General features: G+C 35.3%; 1 protein-coding gene across 1 annotated transcript; it reads left to right on the top strand.

Moving 5' to 3' along the window:
- Window positions 1-866: 866 nt before the first annotated feature.
- Window positions 867-1,031, top strand: MYCTH_2072527 (uncharacterized protein; the record flags this gene model as incomplete). The annotated part of the gene is made up of 1 exon (XM_003666468.1): window positions 867-1,031. A coding segment is annotated over one exon (165 nt), but the record flags the coding sequence as incomplete, so codon positions are not given.
- Window positions 1,032-17,996: the final 16,965 nt, after the last annotated feature.

The raw sequence follows: 17,996 nt of genomic DNA, 5'->3' as shown, positions 1-17,996 counted from the left end.
AGGCTTAAACTATCTAAGTACCTTGCCCTTTAGTCTTATAGCTATATAGAGGACTTTAGCTTTATCGTCCGGAAACTTATCATTATTAAGCCAGAAGTAGGATTAGAGGTTTGTTAGGAATCCTATAAGATCCTCCTTAGTTCTTCTATATTTGCTAGGTAGTTCGATCTTAATACGGCTCGCTTTAGCGCCTTCGAGTGCCTTGATTTTGGCGTAGGCCTCGTTAACTAGTTTCTACAAGTGCTTTTCGCCATTCTCGAGTTCCTTGATTCGAGCTTAAGTAGCCTTGTCTCTCTAGTCTAACTCCTAGATTTGCTAATGGAGTTGACTAAGCTAGGCGAGCAGCTGTTTGGCTGTGACGTTAGTAGCCATGTCGATATTAAGGTCAAAGTCACCTCCATTCTAAACTATAATAGAACAAAGGGAGTGATAGCAATGTATAACGAACCTAACTTAGACTTCTTCTAAAAGGGTTTAGATGAAGGTAGATTGAGTAGGACAAGTAGGTAGGTCGTTTGAGGGATTTGGTAAAGCTAAAGGGTTTATAATAATACTAGAGTTATCTTTTATAGTAATTAGCAATGCTTAGTATAAGTACTGTGATTATAGGATAGGTTACTATTACTAGTGAACTCTTAGAGTCTACCTAACGAGTAACTATTCATATATATATATAACCCTAGGATTACTAGTAGTCGTAGTAATCCTCTATACTAGCTTACCTGGCTTATGTCGTGAGCTAGTGATCCTCTGCTAGGATTATTTCTTGCTAAGTGTGATCCTATCCTGATTGGTCTATCATTCCTTTAGCTTGATTAGCCTGTTTGTACTAGTGGCTTAGGCGGTATCTATATGTATATTTCCGTAACACTAATATAAAGTTAGAGGTTACCTTACTAGATAAACTTTATAACTTTGCTAACCTCTTTAATAAGGAGAAAGCTAGTAGACTCCCCTTATATTATAATATAGCCGAGCATTATATTAAATTAAAGGAAGGCTTAGATAGAAAGATTCCCAAACTCCTTTAGGGGCCTCTCTATAATATACTATAAGATCATTTATTAGAAGTCCGAAAGTAAGTCGTTAACTTGCTAGATAAGGGATAGATCTAAGCTAGCTCCTCTTTGGCCGCTGCCCCTATCTTCCTAGTAAAGAAAGTAGATAGAGGATAGAGGTTCTATATTAACTATTAGGCACTAAATAAGATCATAAAGTAAGATTGGTACCCCCTTTTACTTATTAAGGAGATACTTTACTCCTTAGCTGGAGCTAAGTAGTTTATAAAGTTTAACGTCTAGGTGGCCTTTTACTATATCCAGATTATGGAGAGCTATAAGTATTTAATAGTATTTTAGACCTAGTTTAGCCTCTTTAAATAGCTTATCTACCCTTTTAGACCTATAAGTATAGCTATAACTTTCTAATAATATATCAATAATACTCTTAGCTTAATACTTAGAGACTTTATAATGGTATACCTTAATAATATCTTAATCTATATATTGGGTAATAAGAAGGATTATATAAGGTAGGTAAAGGACGTACTCTAAAGGCTATAGAAAGTAAGACTTATATTAGATCTTAAGAAGTATATATTTATTATAAAAGAAATTAAATATCTTAGCTATATTATTAAGGTAAGGGCTTAGGTTTACCTAGACCCTAAAAAGCTAGCTATTATCTATAGGTAAGAGGTATTATATAAGGTTTAGAGAGTATAGAGTTTCCTAGGGTTTATAAACTTCTATTAAGACTTTATCCCTAACGTTTCTGAGTTAATTATACCTTTAATATAGTTAACTTATAAGAATACTCTATTTTAGTAAGGGACTAAGGAATAAGAGGCCTTTAAAGCTCTTAAGATAGCTTTTATATCAGAACCTGTCCTAGTATAATAGGATCCTAAATAGGAGATAGTACTTAAGGTAGACTACTCTAGGATAGCGTTAGGAGGGTACTTATCCTAATAGGGAGAAGACAAGGTCCTATATCCTATAGCCTACTATTCCATAAAACTGTCCCTGGCCAAATAGAACTATATAATCTATAATAAGGAACTACTTATAATCATCTTATATCTAAAGGCCTAGTCGGCTAAGCTTTGTAGTATTACTACCCTCTTTTGGATCTTAACTAACTATAAAAACCTTAAATACTTCTCTTAGCCTTATTTAATTAGTAAATGGTAAGCTTAATAGGCTAAAATACTTTCCCTCTTTAACTTTAAACTTTGTTACTAACCGAGATTATAAGCTTCCTATTTTAATGCCCTATCCTACTATAAATAAGATTACCCTAAGAATATATAATATATAGTATAACTCCTCCCTACTATTTGGATAGATATAACTAGTACCTTATCATTACCTAAAATATATTACTTGCTAAAGGGGGGTATTATTTTCGTAGATATATAGCTTATAGCCTTATAGAATAAGAGAGTTATTAAGGACAAATATTATATATATTAGCTTTAGGCCGTCCGAGATAGGGCCTAAAAATTTCCGAAGGAGGCAAATATAACGTAGACCTGGATTATAGATTACTCCTTTAATATATAGGGTGCCTTTCAGTTCTAAGGTAGACTTTGGCTTTCTATATAGGAGCTACTTATAACTACTATTCTTTAATATATCTATAACTCCCTTATATTAGTTTATCTAGAGAGGAATAGGTTATTTAAAATACTCTAATAGGACTACTATTAGGACTTTATATCCCTATATATAAAGAGGTTTATAAGGAATTATTATATATATCGAAGGGCTAAGGTTTTATATTAACTATAATAAGGACTCTTCTAGCCCTTACCTATCGCTAACCGTTTCTAGAAATAGATTTCTATTAATTTTATAGTCGATCTCCCTATATAAGACAGGAATTTACCTTAGTACCTTATAATAATTACTAACTAGCTATTAAAGTATATCTAGCTTAAAGCTATATCCTCGATAGGAGCTAAGGCATACGTGCTCTAGTTCCAGGATATATAGTAGCAGTTTTATAGATTTCTGATACAAATTATTACTAATCGCGGTTCGGACTAGCTTAGCTAGTTTTAGACTACTCTCTATAAGACTATTAGGATTAAGTAGCTATTATTAATAGCCTATTATCTATAGATAGATGAAGGTATGGAATATATAAATTAGGAGGTATAGATTATCTTATAGATCATAGTTTCCTTTAACTAATATAACTAGCCTGAATATCTACTTATATACTAGCTTACAATTAATAATCGTAATTCGATAGTAACTGGGATAAGTATAAGCTACCTCTTCCATAGTTATAATATAAGCTTAATATAGTTTACTAACCTATTGGATACTCCTACCTTGACCTTATAAGGAAGGGCTATTAATTTCTTACATTACCTAAGAGAAGGTATAAAATAGACCTAGGCCGCTATTATATATATATAGTAATACTTGTAAGAAAACGTTAATCGTTCTTGATATCTAGCTAAGAGATTTAAAGTAAGAGATAAAGTATAGCTATCTTTATATAATATTAAGACTAACTACTCTAGCTATTAACTTAACTAGGTTAACGCTAAGTATAAAATAATTATAGTATTAATACTATTAATAGTAACTCTAAATATTCCCCATAGCCTCTACCCTACCTTTTATATTAACCTTATTAAATATATTATATCTAACCTACTACCTTTATAATATATATTAGATTTCTAACCGGACCTAATATTAGAACTCTCCTAAGAAGGACTATTATAAGAGGAATATAAAGTAAAAGCGATCCTTATAATTAGGAATATAAGGGGAAAAGAAAATTAACGTAATATACTAGTAAAGTAAAAGGGATATAATACCCTAACTTAGAAGCTATTAGAAAATCTAGAAAATATTAAAGCGCTTGATATATTTAAGCAGGAGTAGGGAGATATATATCATAATGATAGACTGGTTATAAATAGGAGGTAGGGAAGGGTATAAATACAAACGATTTAAAATTCTCATATATATAGGCAAACCTAGGGCAAACAGGTAGTAGACGTATATAGATATATTATAAACGTACTAACCTATTAATTATAAGATAAAAATATAATAACTAGTATATACTATACGCTTACTTTACAAGTTCCTCCTTAAACTCTTCCTCCTCCTCCTCCTCCTCCTCCGAGATATTAGTAAGCTCCTTATAGTCATAGATTAGGCGTACCACGCGGTCGGTAGGCAAGGAAGAGTGGCGGGTGCGAGAGCGGCCGAAGTTAATTAGTATAGGTATAGGGCATGTAGAGGCGTGCGAACGGGTATAGGAGGCAGGTAATAATGTACCTAAGACGTAGGTAACGAGGGTAATATTAGTATTAACCAAAGTTAATATATTCTTATTTATATATTATATCTAGTATAGTATATTATCGTTCTATGCTATAGCGTAGTATATAAGCTACCTAATAGTATATAGGGTAGGGGTAAGGGTAGTGGTAGCCTAGATAATATTATTATAGTAGGTAAGGGTATAAGGGGTAGTAACTAGGCCTAGGTTATTAGTAGAGTAGTAGGAACTTATAGCTTAAGTAAGGGAGAAGGTAGTATAGCTAGGGGAATAGTTAGCCTATATAGCCTCTAAGACTATAATAAATAAGTATACTAGTATAGAGAACTTAGGTATTAGGATAGCCTTATAGGTATCTTAGGTAGTAGTCTTATAATAGGTAGGGGAGGTAAGGGTAGTACTAGTATTATAATAGTATATAATTTTTCTAATACCTATATATAAGTAGGGGTTATTAGCTTAGAGCTATAGATTCTAAATATAAGGGTTATAGGTAGTATAGTAGGTTATATAGGAGGTACTATAGATAGAAATATATATAACTTAGTTACTATATAGGAGGTAGTAAATATAGTTAAGGCAATACTATTCCTTCTTAGGTAATAACTTAAACTTTTTATTAGAGGAGTTACCCTTAATAGTAAACCTGCTAAAGGAAGTATTCTAGTTCTTATACTATAAGTAAGGGACTAGTTAAAGTCCTATATAAATATAAGGTAACTATAGTTAAAATAGTAAAGGGAAAAACTTATATAATAGTCCTGATTCTTATTACTATTAGAATGGTAACTATTACTATTACTATTAAATAAGCTAACTATAGTTAATATCCTAAATAAATACAAGAGAAAAAAAAAGTCTTATAGATATAATATAGGCATAGGTAATAAGAAAAATATAATATAAAGGGAGGGTAGATAGGGAGTAGGTAGAGGGAGTATCGGTTAAAAAGAAGGAAGAAGTAAAAGGAGGAGGGAGAGAGAAGAGGTATTTATACCTATTTAGAGGTAAGGCTAGGAGGGCGTAGGCGGAACTTAAAATAAAGACTAGGCCCTATATATAATTTACCGGCACGTATAGGTCTTGTTACTATGGTAATATAGGGTAGGCCTACCTGGTAATTAACCTAGGAAGGAGGGGGGTATATTATAGGCCTAGGCTTTACCTAGGCTAAATAATACCAGGCTTTGCCTAGTAACAGACCAGACCTACCTAGCAATAGACCGGACCTACTTAACCTACCTAAGTATATATAATTGGTTTACGAGACATTTGTAGGTCGTTTATAGGGCGTGTAGTTAGAGCTTGCTTAGGGCCTAACCCGGAGCCTAACCGGGCCTTACCTAGATTATATATATATATATTAAAAAGGCACTCCTCTATATAACTCTTGTATTCTTCCTCTTTTTCCTCCCTAAGGTAGTCGAATAAAACATTGTACGCTTATCTGTAGATGCTATAAGGCTAGTATATTATACCTTAGGATCTTTTCCTATAGAAGATCTTCCTTAATCTTCTTATCCTTTAAACACTCCTATTAAAAAACTAAATATTAGGGAACTATCTAACCATATTATAAGCATTCTAAGGAGGTATGATAGGATACCTTATATACTATAGGTATAGGTATTAGATTATGATCCTAAAGATTAATTATAAGAAGAAGCTTCTTTATAGGAGCTAGAATTACTACTTAAATTTGCTAATAAATATAAATTATAGTAAGCTAAACCTAATAAGTTTAATACTAATAAGGAAACGTTAGCTTAGTTAAATAGTAAAATAGATCTTTAGTTTAATTAGCTAAAGGAAGAAACTAATAATATTGCTAATAAGACTAAAGGAGCTATCTATAAGCTATTATAAACGCTTGAAAAGAATCTTACTAGGATAGATTGTAACTTCGCTTACAAATTTCCTAGTGCCTAGAGAAATATATAGAAGAAATGATAGTATTATTAGCTGATCATATCGAAGGGCTAGAAATCTATATAAATTAGTATAGTAACGTATTTAGCTAAGTGATGACTTAAATAAAAGAATTAGTCGATATAATATATAGTATAGAAAGCAAGATCGACAATTAACTACCTAGTTATTAGCGATCTTCTTTTAACTCTACTAGACTTAATATTATTATAGAAGAAGTATGATAAGTTAACGATCTTATGGAAGATATATAATATAATAGTAGTACTTTCCTTATACCCTTTAAGGGCGTTAGTATTAGGTATTATTATAATCTTGGCTACCCTAAACGTATATAGCCTTTATATGAGATCTTATACTTTGTAGCTAGTAGAGGTAAAGAACCTAGTTCCTTAAGCTCTGACGATAGTAACGATAAGCTATCTAACTATTACTAACCTTTAGGTAACTAGAATCTAAGATGCTATTACGGTACTCTATACCCTAGTAATAGTAGTAGTAGTAATAGTAATAGTAGTAATAGTAGTAGTAATAATAGTAATAATAATAATAGACATTATAGATATAAGTTTATATATAATATTACTATAAATATATAGAGCCGCTTAGACTTTAAGATTAAAAGAGACGATATTAGCTAGTTTAGTCTTTCTTTCCCTAACCTACATTCCTTAGGTATTATTAACAATAGTAAGAATCTGGTATTTACTAACGTCTACTACTTTGCTAATTACATTAAAACCTTCCTAGAAAGCGACCCTAACGGTAGTATTAAGACGTAGATTTTATCTTTCTTCTAAACTCTTCTTAGTAATCTAGCTATTATTTAGTAGACTAATAAGTTAAATAGCTCTATATATGGATAATTATACAAACTAGGTCTTCGAGCTATTATAGATTAACTATAGAAATGCTTTATACCTGATGCTATAACTGCCACTTATAAGTTTAATAAAGCCTGCCTACATTTAAAGGATATCGCGAAAAACAAGCAAGCGCTTAGTTTCTTTATTTAGAAAATGCCTTATTAGGCACGCTTAATATATATACTTAATAAATATAAGGATAACTAGTAAGGAGTTATAGTTTAAGTCTAGTTAGCTATAGACCTCTATATCAAGTAATATTTAGATCCTCCCTAGCGATACTCCTTACTTAGTATATATATATAGTATATTAAGTAGTTTTAATCTATTGTTCTAGTGGCCGCTCTTAACTACTACCTATATCTATGGAAAAGGTTATCTATAGATAGCAAATTAGAGTCTCCTAGGGCTAAAGATAAGGGCTTATATAAACCTATATACTATAACGCTAATCGACCTCGATAATTTAGCTATAAATATGATAAGTCTCTTAAATATAACTAGTGTAACCACGGATTTGACTATAATTGCTAGTTTAATTACGATTACAGATTTAACTATAACCGCGACTAGGATCGTTATAACTAGGATCGCTATAATTAGGATTACTATAAGTAAGGTAATCGTGGCCAAAAGTAGGTCAGATTTGGCAAGGATAACCACTAGTAAAAGGAATATCGCGACTATGCCTACTTTACTAAAGAAGCTAGCGATAGCTCCGAGCTAGATCAATCTAATATATAGTTAGCCAAAAGCGCCCCTAAATCTAAATTAGGATCTAAATCTTCGGGCAGTAATACTAGTATTACGTACCTCGTTCTAGACTTATAACTTACTTGCTATAAGTACTATAAATCCTTTACCTTATAAATCGAACTATATACCTATATTAAGCAATACTATAGAATTAGTCCTCTTCCTTCTATCTATAACTATAAAGCTAATATTACAGACTTAGCTTGCCATACTTATAGTTTCTATAATACTACTCTAGTAACGTGAAATGCTCTCTTCCGGTATCTAAAGGCATACGAAAACGCCAAATCTGGTAACATTCGCCGCCTAGTAGAAACTCCTAGTAGGTAGTCAGATCTACCTGCTTTACCACTAGAAAACGCGTACTAAGCTATAGATACGCTAATTATAGACATTATAGCAAAAGTGTACTAGGTTAGGGACGTACCTCCTAGGCATATACCTAAATGCTATAGTTTACCGCTAAGATATACCTACCTACATATTAGGGTATACTACGAACCTATAGATCATAAAGCTATAGAGGTATACTTAGATCCTGGTACTAGCTGCTCCCTAATCGACTAAACGTTCCTATAGCGATTAAATTACCAGATCAAATGATATAAGGGCAAGGTTAAAGGCGTAGGAAACGCTATATTAAGCCTTAACAAATAGGTGTCTTTCGATATCTACTTGCTAGGTATGGAAAACGATACTCCTACCCTAGCTAAGTTTACCTATATAGCGTAGGTTATTAATTCTCTAGCACTAAATCCTTTGATAGGTAACAAATTCCTAGATTCTTACGATATAAATATTGACTATTAACGTAAGGAAATTAAATTATAGTTATTCGACTTCTGCTTTCCTTTTTCTATATATATATACTTTATACCCTATATATAGAAGGTTAAAACCACTTATAAAATTACTCTTCTGCCTAACTAATAGGTAATAATGCCTATTAAGTATAAGCCTTTCCTAACAAGTTATACCTTTATATTTAACTTAGCTTATATAGCTATCTATGACTTTATTATAGATATAAAGACCTTAAAGGTAGTACCTACCGAAAATACCATATAAGAAACACTATATATCCTAAAAAGGTACCTTATTAGAAGGATCAAAGAAATAGAAGATAATAACTACTTTGCCTATTTATAGAATACCACTTTCTATATAGTAGTAATCGTAACTATCACTTTAATAATAGTTATACCTATAGTAGCAAACGACATTAACCTTACGTTAGTAGTAGCTAATTAATACGATATTATACTAGTTAATGCTTTCTTTAATTTAAACCGCTATTCAAACGTAATCCTCGAAGGTAGTTACGTCCCTATAAAGCCACCTATAGCTATAGCCTTATTTATAGCTATTAGCAACGTAAATATCGTTAACAATGCTAATTTAGATATATCTATTAGCGACTTCGTCTTCTAACTTATATAGCAATCTTAACCTTTTCTACTATGGGATATATCGCTAGAAGCGATCCTAGGAGCTAACGAAGTTCCTAGCGAAACGGAATATAAGCCATATATACCTAAGAAGCATTCTACCCTAGGATTAAAGATATCGGGGTCCCTACCTAAGATCGTTACTAATAATAGTATCTATATATATATAGGCGACGTAAAACTAGCCAAGAAGTTTACTAACTTGGTTAATAGATTCCTATAACTCTAGGACAATGCTAGTCTAATCGATATATTATGAAACAAATAGATGAAAGTGCTACTTATAGAAGGCTAGTAACACTAGAAAGTACGCTCTTACGTATATCTATTAAGCTAGAGGGATAGGGAAGTCCTAGATAAAACCTTTGATACCCTCTATTAACAGGGCAAATTACGGTTCCCAAAGGACACTACTCCTTTCGCCTATCCTATTTTTATAGTCTGGCGTACTATAAAAGGCATTATAAAGGGCCGTGTCGTTATCAATCTATATAGTCTAAACAAGGTTATAGTTCTTAATAACTACCTACTACTACTATAGTTAGAGATTATTATAGCTCCATATAGAAAGACGTTTATTATAGTAATTGACGCTATATCGTTTTTCTATTAGTTTAGTATATATCCTCCATACTATAATAAGTTTACACTAATTAATCCTTATAATTCAGAATAGCCGACTATAATACTTATAAGATATTATAATTCGCCTATATATATATAATAGTTTATAGATTAGGTATTATAACTATATTCCTTCCATTATCGCGCGTTTATCAATAATATTATCATCTTCTTAGATATAGCCAAGGATTATATACGGTACTTACAGACGATCTTTACCCTATTCTAGAAGAAGAATATCGTTATCTTACTTACTAAATTATATATTAGCTACCTAAATATAGAACTACTTAGCTTTTATATAGATAGTCTTAGCCTTACTGATATAGCTTAACGCGTTGATACATTTAAGTAGTTATCCTTTCTATATATATTAAAGGCATCAGAATAGTACTTAGGCACTACTAGTTTCCTATAATACTCAATTCTATACTATATAAAGATCGCTAAGCCGCTCTAAAAACGTAAGACTAACTTACTTATATATAGCTATAAGACTAGTAAACTAGAAGTTAGAAACTATACTAGGAAGATAATCTAGTTTATACCCCTAACTAGAGGGAGAAGCCCTATTTCCTCCTTAAGGATACTACTTCTCTTATATCTTTGCGAATACCCTACCAAAACATACGAAACTACCATCGCTAGAAAGCTCTCAAAAAACGCTATCCAACTGTACCACTTTCAACCACGCACAAGCCGTTGCGGGTGTACAACAGGCATCGCAGGCGTAGGAACCGTACCTAACCGTAATCCGACCGTACCTTATACGCCCGTCAAAATTTTCACCGTATAGACTACCTAGTGCCCCTAAACGTAACGTCGATTTAAGGCCTAACGCTAAGCCATTAAGTAGGGAGGCCTATAGCTTTAAACTAATTAAAGGGGGGCCTACTATAGGCCTATCCTGCCCTAGATATTAAGGAGCTAAGGGGTCTTATTATATAGCTAGTCGACCTTATACTAAGCCCTAAATAGGGCAAGGTATAGGACCTTGCCAATAGGCTCTTATAGGGCCTTATAATTACTATTATAGGCCTAGTTCCGAACCTATAGGAACTTATAGCTAAGGAAGTTAAAAAGGGGCTTAAAGAAGCCCTTAAGGCTACCCCCTGCCCTACCTAGGCGTAGGTAGCTATAGGCTTATAATAAAGGGTAACAAGCTCCCAAGGAGGCCTACCGTTAGCTAAGGTGGTACTATTACAGGTCTTATAGGAGGTCACGATATAAAACGCGAGCCTATAGGAAGACCTTAAAGCCTAAACCCTAGCCGAGATAGTCTAAGTAGTTAATAGGGCTTCTAGCCGCTAAGGAGCTATTATAGCTAGAAAGCTTCTAAGCAGGGATATAATAATGGTCTTTAAGGATAAAGCTACTAAGGATTAGTATTTGGTTAATAAGTAATAGGTAGCTATAGCCTTTAGAGAGGAGGCTAGGGAGGTTAGTAGAGCCTATATAGTCCTAGCTAAAGGAGTCTAGAAAGAGGAGCTATAGGGGGTTAGTAAATAAGACTTCAAAGGGGCCGTAGGCCTATACTCGATCGAAATAGTCAAGTTCTAGTTACTAAAGAGCCTATAGAGGAAGTAGGCCATGGTACTCCTAGGCCTATAGGACCTTAAAAAGGCCTAGAAGGCCCATAATAAAGGCGTAGTCTAAGATGCCTAGGTACTAGACTACAAGCCCTACTAGGATACTCTAGAGCTAAGGTAGTACTATAAGTATTAGAGCTTTAGCTATACCTAGTAATACTACTAGCGGCCATATAATGTACTAGCCTTATAGTAACTATAAATAAGCGTACAATATTCTATTCGACTACCTTAGGAAGGAAAAAAGAGAAAGAATACAAGAGTTATATAGAGGGGTGCCTTTTAAGTATATACGTTATAACCTAGGTAGGGCCCGGTTAGGCTCCAGGTCGGGCCCTAACCGGGCCTTAGCCACGCGTCTACCGGACGAGTTACAAACAAGCAACGAACGCTCCACAGACCCGTAGGACGTAAGTAAGTAGGGTAAGGTAGGTCCGTTCCGTGCCCGGGTAAAGCCCGGGCATTGTCTAGCCCGGGTGCAGCCCGGGCCTATAATATACCCCCCCTCTTTCCTTTCGCGGTTGTCGGGCCGACCTGCCCCGCGTTACGCCCTATATGTCGGTCCTGCGAGCGGGTGCCGTGCCTTCCTTTCTTTGTTACTATAATAATGTAACCTATACGTATAATGGCGTATTATACGCGAACAGGCAGCTATTCGGGTTCGGATGAAACCCGTACCTCCTTCCCTTTATTGTTAGAATAATACGACCTACGTGTATAGTAGTAAGTTACGCGCGCGACAAGTAGTCTACTTAGGCCTGGCGTGCTCCCCTACCGCCCTCTTCCTATACCTATAAATACCCCCCTCCTCTTCCTTCCTCCTCTTAATTTTTTCTTACCTATAACTAACTCTCCTCCTCTATACCTTTTAACCGCCCTTGCCTCCTATAACTATACTTACTATCTATACCCCTATTACGCCTTTAAGTTTTCTTTTTTTTTAGTTAGTATCTATCTAGTATATTGATAGCTGCTACTTTACTTGGTAGTAATAGTAGTAGTCGTTACTCTAGTAGTAACGAGAATGAAGATTGCTATATAAGTTTTTCCCCTACCTATACTAATTTTGGCCATTATATATATATATAGGGTATAGACTAACTCCTCATTTTATAGTATAAGAATGCTAACCTCTCCCTTAGTAGGTATATTGTTAAAGGCAACTCCTCTAATAAGGAGTTTAAACTATAGCCTAAGAAATAGTAATACTACCTACTATATATTAACTATCTTCTAAAAGGCGATAAGGTCGAGTATATCTAGGGTTAAGGCGCTTCCTATATAATATGTTATAAGAGCTATAAGAGCTACGTTTAGGATCTATAGCTCTAGGCTAATAACCCCTACCTATATATAGGCATTAAGAAAATCATAGGTTATTATAATACTAATATTGCCCTTGCCTTCCCTGCCTACTATAAGACTACTAACTAGGGCGCCTATTACGCTATCCTAATGCCTAAGTTTTCTATACTAATATATTCATTCTCTACGCTCTTTAAGGCTACCTAGTCTAACTATTTACCTAGATAGGCCGCCTTCGCCCCTGCCCTAGCTATAAGTTCTTATCGTTCTAGTAACAACTTTGCCCTAGTCGCTACTATCGCCGCCCCTAACACCCCTACCTATCATAGTAACATCGTCTAGCCTACTACTAGCCCTAACCCTACCCTATAGGCTACTAGGCAGCTTATATACTATACTATAGCATAGAACGATAATATACTATACTAGATATAGTATATAAACGAAAATATATCGACTTTGGTTAACATTAATACTACCCTTGTTACCTACGTCCTAGGCACCCTGTCGCCTACCTCCTATACCTGCTCGAGCGCCTCTATACGCCCTATACCTGTGCCGATTGACTTCAGCCGTTCCTATACCTACCGCTCTTCCTCGCCCGTCGAGCGCGTGGCGCGCCTAGTCCGTAACCGTAACGACCCCACCCTTGCTATTGTAACTATTATTTTAGAGGGGGAGGATAAGGAGGAGGAGGTTATAAAGTAAGCGTATTATATATTAGTTAGTATATTTATTTTGTTTTTATAATTAGACTATCTCTATAGGTGTATCTATGACGTGTCTATGACGTGTCTGTGATACGACCGTGACGTGCCTGCTGCTCGTTCGCCCCGGGTTTGTCTGCCTATGTGAAAAATTTATATCGTTTGCTTTTATACTCTCCCCTACCTCCTGTTCGTGACCGGTCCGTCATAGTGATATACGTCTCCCTACTCCTGCTTAAACGCGTCGAGCGCCTTAGTATTTTCTAGATTCTCTAACGGTTCCTAAGTTAGGGTGTTATATCCCTTCTATTTTACTAGTACGTTATATCGATTTCCTCTCCCTTTTATATTCCTAGCTATAAGGATTGCTTTTACTTTATATTCCTCCTATAGTAGTCCTTTCTAGGAGAGTTCTAATACTAGGTCTAGTTAGAAATCTAATATATATTACGAAGGTAGTAGGTTAGATATGGCATACTTAATAAGGTTAATATAGAAGGTAAGGTAGATACTATAGGGAACATCTAGAGTTACTGTTAGTAGCGTTAGTACTATAATTACTTTATACTTAGCGTTAACCTAGTTAAGTTTATAGCTAGGGTAGTTAGTCTTAATATTATATAAGGATAGCTATACTTTATCCCTTACTTTAAATCTCTTAGCTAGGTATTAAGAACGATTGGCATTTTCTTGCTAATGCTATTATATATATATGATGGCAGCCTAGGCCTATTCTATACCTTCTCTTAGGTAGTATAAGAAATTAGTAGCTCTTCCTTATAGGGTTAAAGCAGGAGTATCTAGCAGGTCGGCGAACTATATTAGGCTTATATTATAACTATAGAGGAGGTAGCTCGCACTTGTCCTAGTTACCGTCGAGTTATAGTTATTAATCGCAAGCTAGTATATAAGTAGATATTTAGGCTGATCGTATTAGGCAAAGGAAACTATAGTCTATAAGATAGTCTATACCTCCTAATTTATATATTCTATACCTCTATCTATCCATAGGTAATAGGCTGTTAATAGTAGTTACTCGATCCTAATAGTCTTATAGAGAGTGGTCTAAAACTAGCTAAGCTAGTCCAAACCACGATTAGTGATAATTTGTGTCGGAAATCTGTAAAACCGCCACTATATGTCCCGGAACCGGAGCGTATACGCCTCGGCTCCTATTAAGGATATAGCTTCGAGCTAGACGTACTTTGACAGCCGGTCGGTAATCATTATAAGGTATTAGGGTAAATTCTTGTCTTATATAGGGAGATCGACCATAAAATCGATAGAAATCTATTTCTAGAAGCGGTCGGTAATAGGTAGGGGCTAGAGGAGTCCTTATTATAGTTAACGTAAAACCTTAGCCCTTTAATATATATAATAGTTCCTTATAAACCTCTTGTCACAGATAAGCATATAGGCGGCCTGGCAGGCTGCAGCCAGGACGCGGGACATTCCGACAGCCAATCACTCGATAGACCAATTAGAAGATTATCACCGCCAAGACTAAGGTCTTTACTAGTAATAATAACATGTCACCGTCGACAACGCAAAATCACGAAGTGAAAGGAGAAGTGGTACTAGTAATAACTATTAAAGAAGGACAGACAATTGTATATATATAGCTAGCTAGTTACTCGTTATAGTGGACTCTAGGAGTTCGCCAGTAGTAATAATTACAATCACAGTACTTATACTAAGCATTGCTAATTACTGTGGGAGACAACTCTAAGTGTTATTATAAACCCTTTAGCTTCACCGAATCCCTTAGACGACCTGCCTACCTGTCATGCTCAATCCACCTCTGTCTAGACCCTTTTAGAAGAAGTCTGAGTTAGGTTCGTCATACGTTATTACTACTCCCTTTGTTCTATTATGGTTTAGAACGGAGGTGACCTCGACCTTAACATTGACATAGCTACCAATGTCACGGCCGAATAGCTGCTTGCTTAGCTTAGTCAACTCTAGCAGCAGATCTAGGAGTTAGACTAGAGAGACAAGGCTGCTTAAGCTCGAATCAAGGAACTCGAGAACCGCGAAAAGTACTCGTAGAAGTTGGTTAACGAGGCCTACGCCAAAATCGAGGCACTCGAGGGCACTAAAGCGAAGCGTATCAAGATCGAACTACCTAGCAAATACGGAGGAACTAAGGAGGATCTTATAGGATTCTTAATAAACCTCTAATCCTACTTCTAGCTTAATAATGACAAGTTTCCGGACGATAAAGCTAAAGTCCTCTATATAGCTATAAGACTAGAGGGCAAGGTACTTACATAGTTTAAGCCTATATAGAATGACTATCTTATAGAGGAAGACGAAGACGACCGAGATACGTTTATATAGGCAGTCTTCTAATCTTATAACCGTTTCGAAGAAGAGCTTTGAAAAGTTTTTAGCGACAAAGATGAGAAGATTTATATATAAGAAAGACTTGCCAATCTCTAATAGACTAAGTTAGTAGCCTCCTATGCTATATAGTTTAGATAGGATATACTTAAGTCTTAGCTTAATAATAAGGCGTTGATATAATTATTCTATAATGGCCTAAAGGAAAAGGTCAAGGATAAGCTATATAAGTATAATCGGCCTAAGACTCTAGATAAATATATTATATAGGCTATTAGGATCGATAATTGACTCTATATACAAGAGTAACAGAAACAAGGTCGAATAAATAGAACTACGGTTAAGGCTAATGATAAGAAAAAGCAAATATATGTTAGTACCTTGTATAGGATATACCCCGGAGCTATAGATATAGATATAGCATAGAAGTAGGATTAGAAGAAGACAACCAAAGACAAGTCTAATGTTACCTACTATAACTATAGAAAGAAAGGGCACTATAAGCAAGAATACCGGAGCCTAAAGAAAGAATAGAAACTAGCCCCTAGAAAGGAAATTATAGCTATCGACGAAACTACTAAGGACGTTATCGAAGTAACGGCTACAAGCTACGAAGATAAGGATAGTGACACAGACAGTCTCGGACACGATAGCAATGGTGAAGACGAACAAGCACCGTACTCCGAACTGGTCACCGTGGACCTAGAGATAGGTCTCGCTAAATAGAACACGGTAGGAGAGTATGTACCGCTAATTTCGATTCTCCTAGCCTTAAGGCAGTAGGGTTTTATAGTCACGTAGAGGCGGGATGGATCGTAGATAACTGACACCTAAGGAATTGAAAGACCTAGACCTAATGCTCTATTCCTCTAGGAACAAATCGAATAGTACTATAACGAAGTTTTCTAACTTAATACGGAACTATGTAAATAGGATAGGCACTTGACTTGACTTGCCTAGTAGAGTAATAAGATAAAGGGCAAAATGAGGGAACTCTGACGTATCGTAGAAGCCATTAAAGGAGAACAGCCTATAATATATAATAGGCCTGATAGCTACGCCAAGTACCTTGACGATTAGCAACTTAGTAACGACGTGTAGAACCTAGAATACTAGTTTATACGAGTAAACCATAGGAAAGACAAGTATATATGGGAAAGCTACTAGAAGAAACACTCTTATCTTAGCATTAGAGTACCTACGGCCTATATATAGTGGGAAGGATTTAGGGAAGAATTCTAATACCTCCTAGGCGACGTTACGCGACTATACCCTTGATACAAGGCATATGCGCAAGTGCCCTGGTTCTAGTATGTAGTATATGAATGCCGATATCACTTCCGCGACAAATTTGAAAATAATTACTAGCCAACCTAATAGGAAAATAGGGACGGAGGCTTGTACCCTATAGAATAGGTCTACAATGTAGGAAACAGAGCGGCTGAATTGCTCTGGAAAATCGAAGCCCGCGATCTAGAAAGCATTACGGTAGTTCCAAAACGAGCCTAGCCTAGGTACTATAGAACCGGACGAGATATATAGGACTCGTGCTAAAGTAACGATTGCCTCTATTACGCGGATGAAAAGAAATTGCAAATTCGGGAGCTTTAGATGAAGCTATGGCACGCGCGATAGAAAGTAGAACGGACCTAATAGTAGGAAGCCGTAAGCACCTAATAGCTTACGGAAATAAGCACGATCGACAAAGCTGCTATTAGCCAAATAACTAGAGAGGTTAGCACTGACCTAGGAAACGGGTTAGGGCCCTTTGAGGGGCCTAGAAACTATTAACGCCCGTATAGCGGCGAGTAGTAGCGTAGTATAGGAGGGACTAGCATAAGAGACTACTATACCAAGACCTCCTAGTAGAAATATAGGAAATCGCTATAATCTTTAGATAATAGTGGCAAGACAAGCGATTGTAGATAACAGCATAGTAGAAATAGCACGAAATGCTTATACTAGTAGATAGTAGAGTAGAGATAAACCTGATTTCGCTAATACTTGTAAATTAGCTATAGATACCCTAGAGAATAAAGCGGAAGCATGGTATAGTTAAAGGGCCATTTCCGATATAATAGGTATATAGAGAGACCGAACTAATCGACATTACTATAG

This window comes from Thermothelomyces thermophilus, chromosome 7, assembly GCF_000226095.1.
Source record: "Thermothelomyces thermophilus ATCC 42464 chromosome 7, complete sequence".
NCBI lineage: Eukaryota > Fungi > Ascomycota > Sordariomycetes > Sordariales > Chaetomiaceae > Thermothelomyces > Thermothelomyces thermophilus.
Note: the sequence above shows the minus strand (reverse complement) of the source record. Positions and strands in the feature narration are given on the sequence as shown.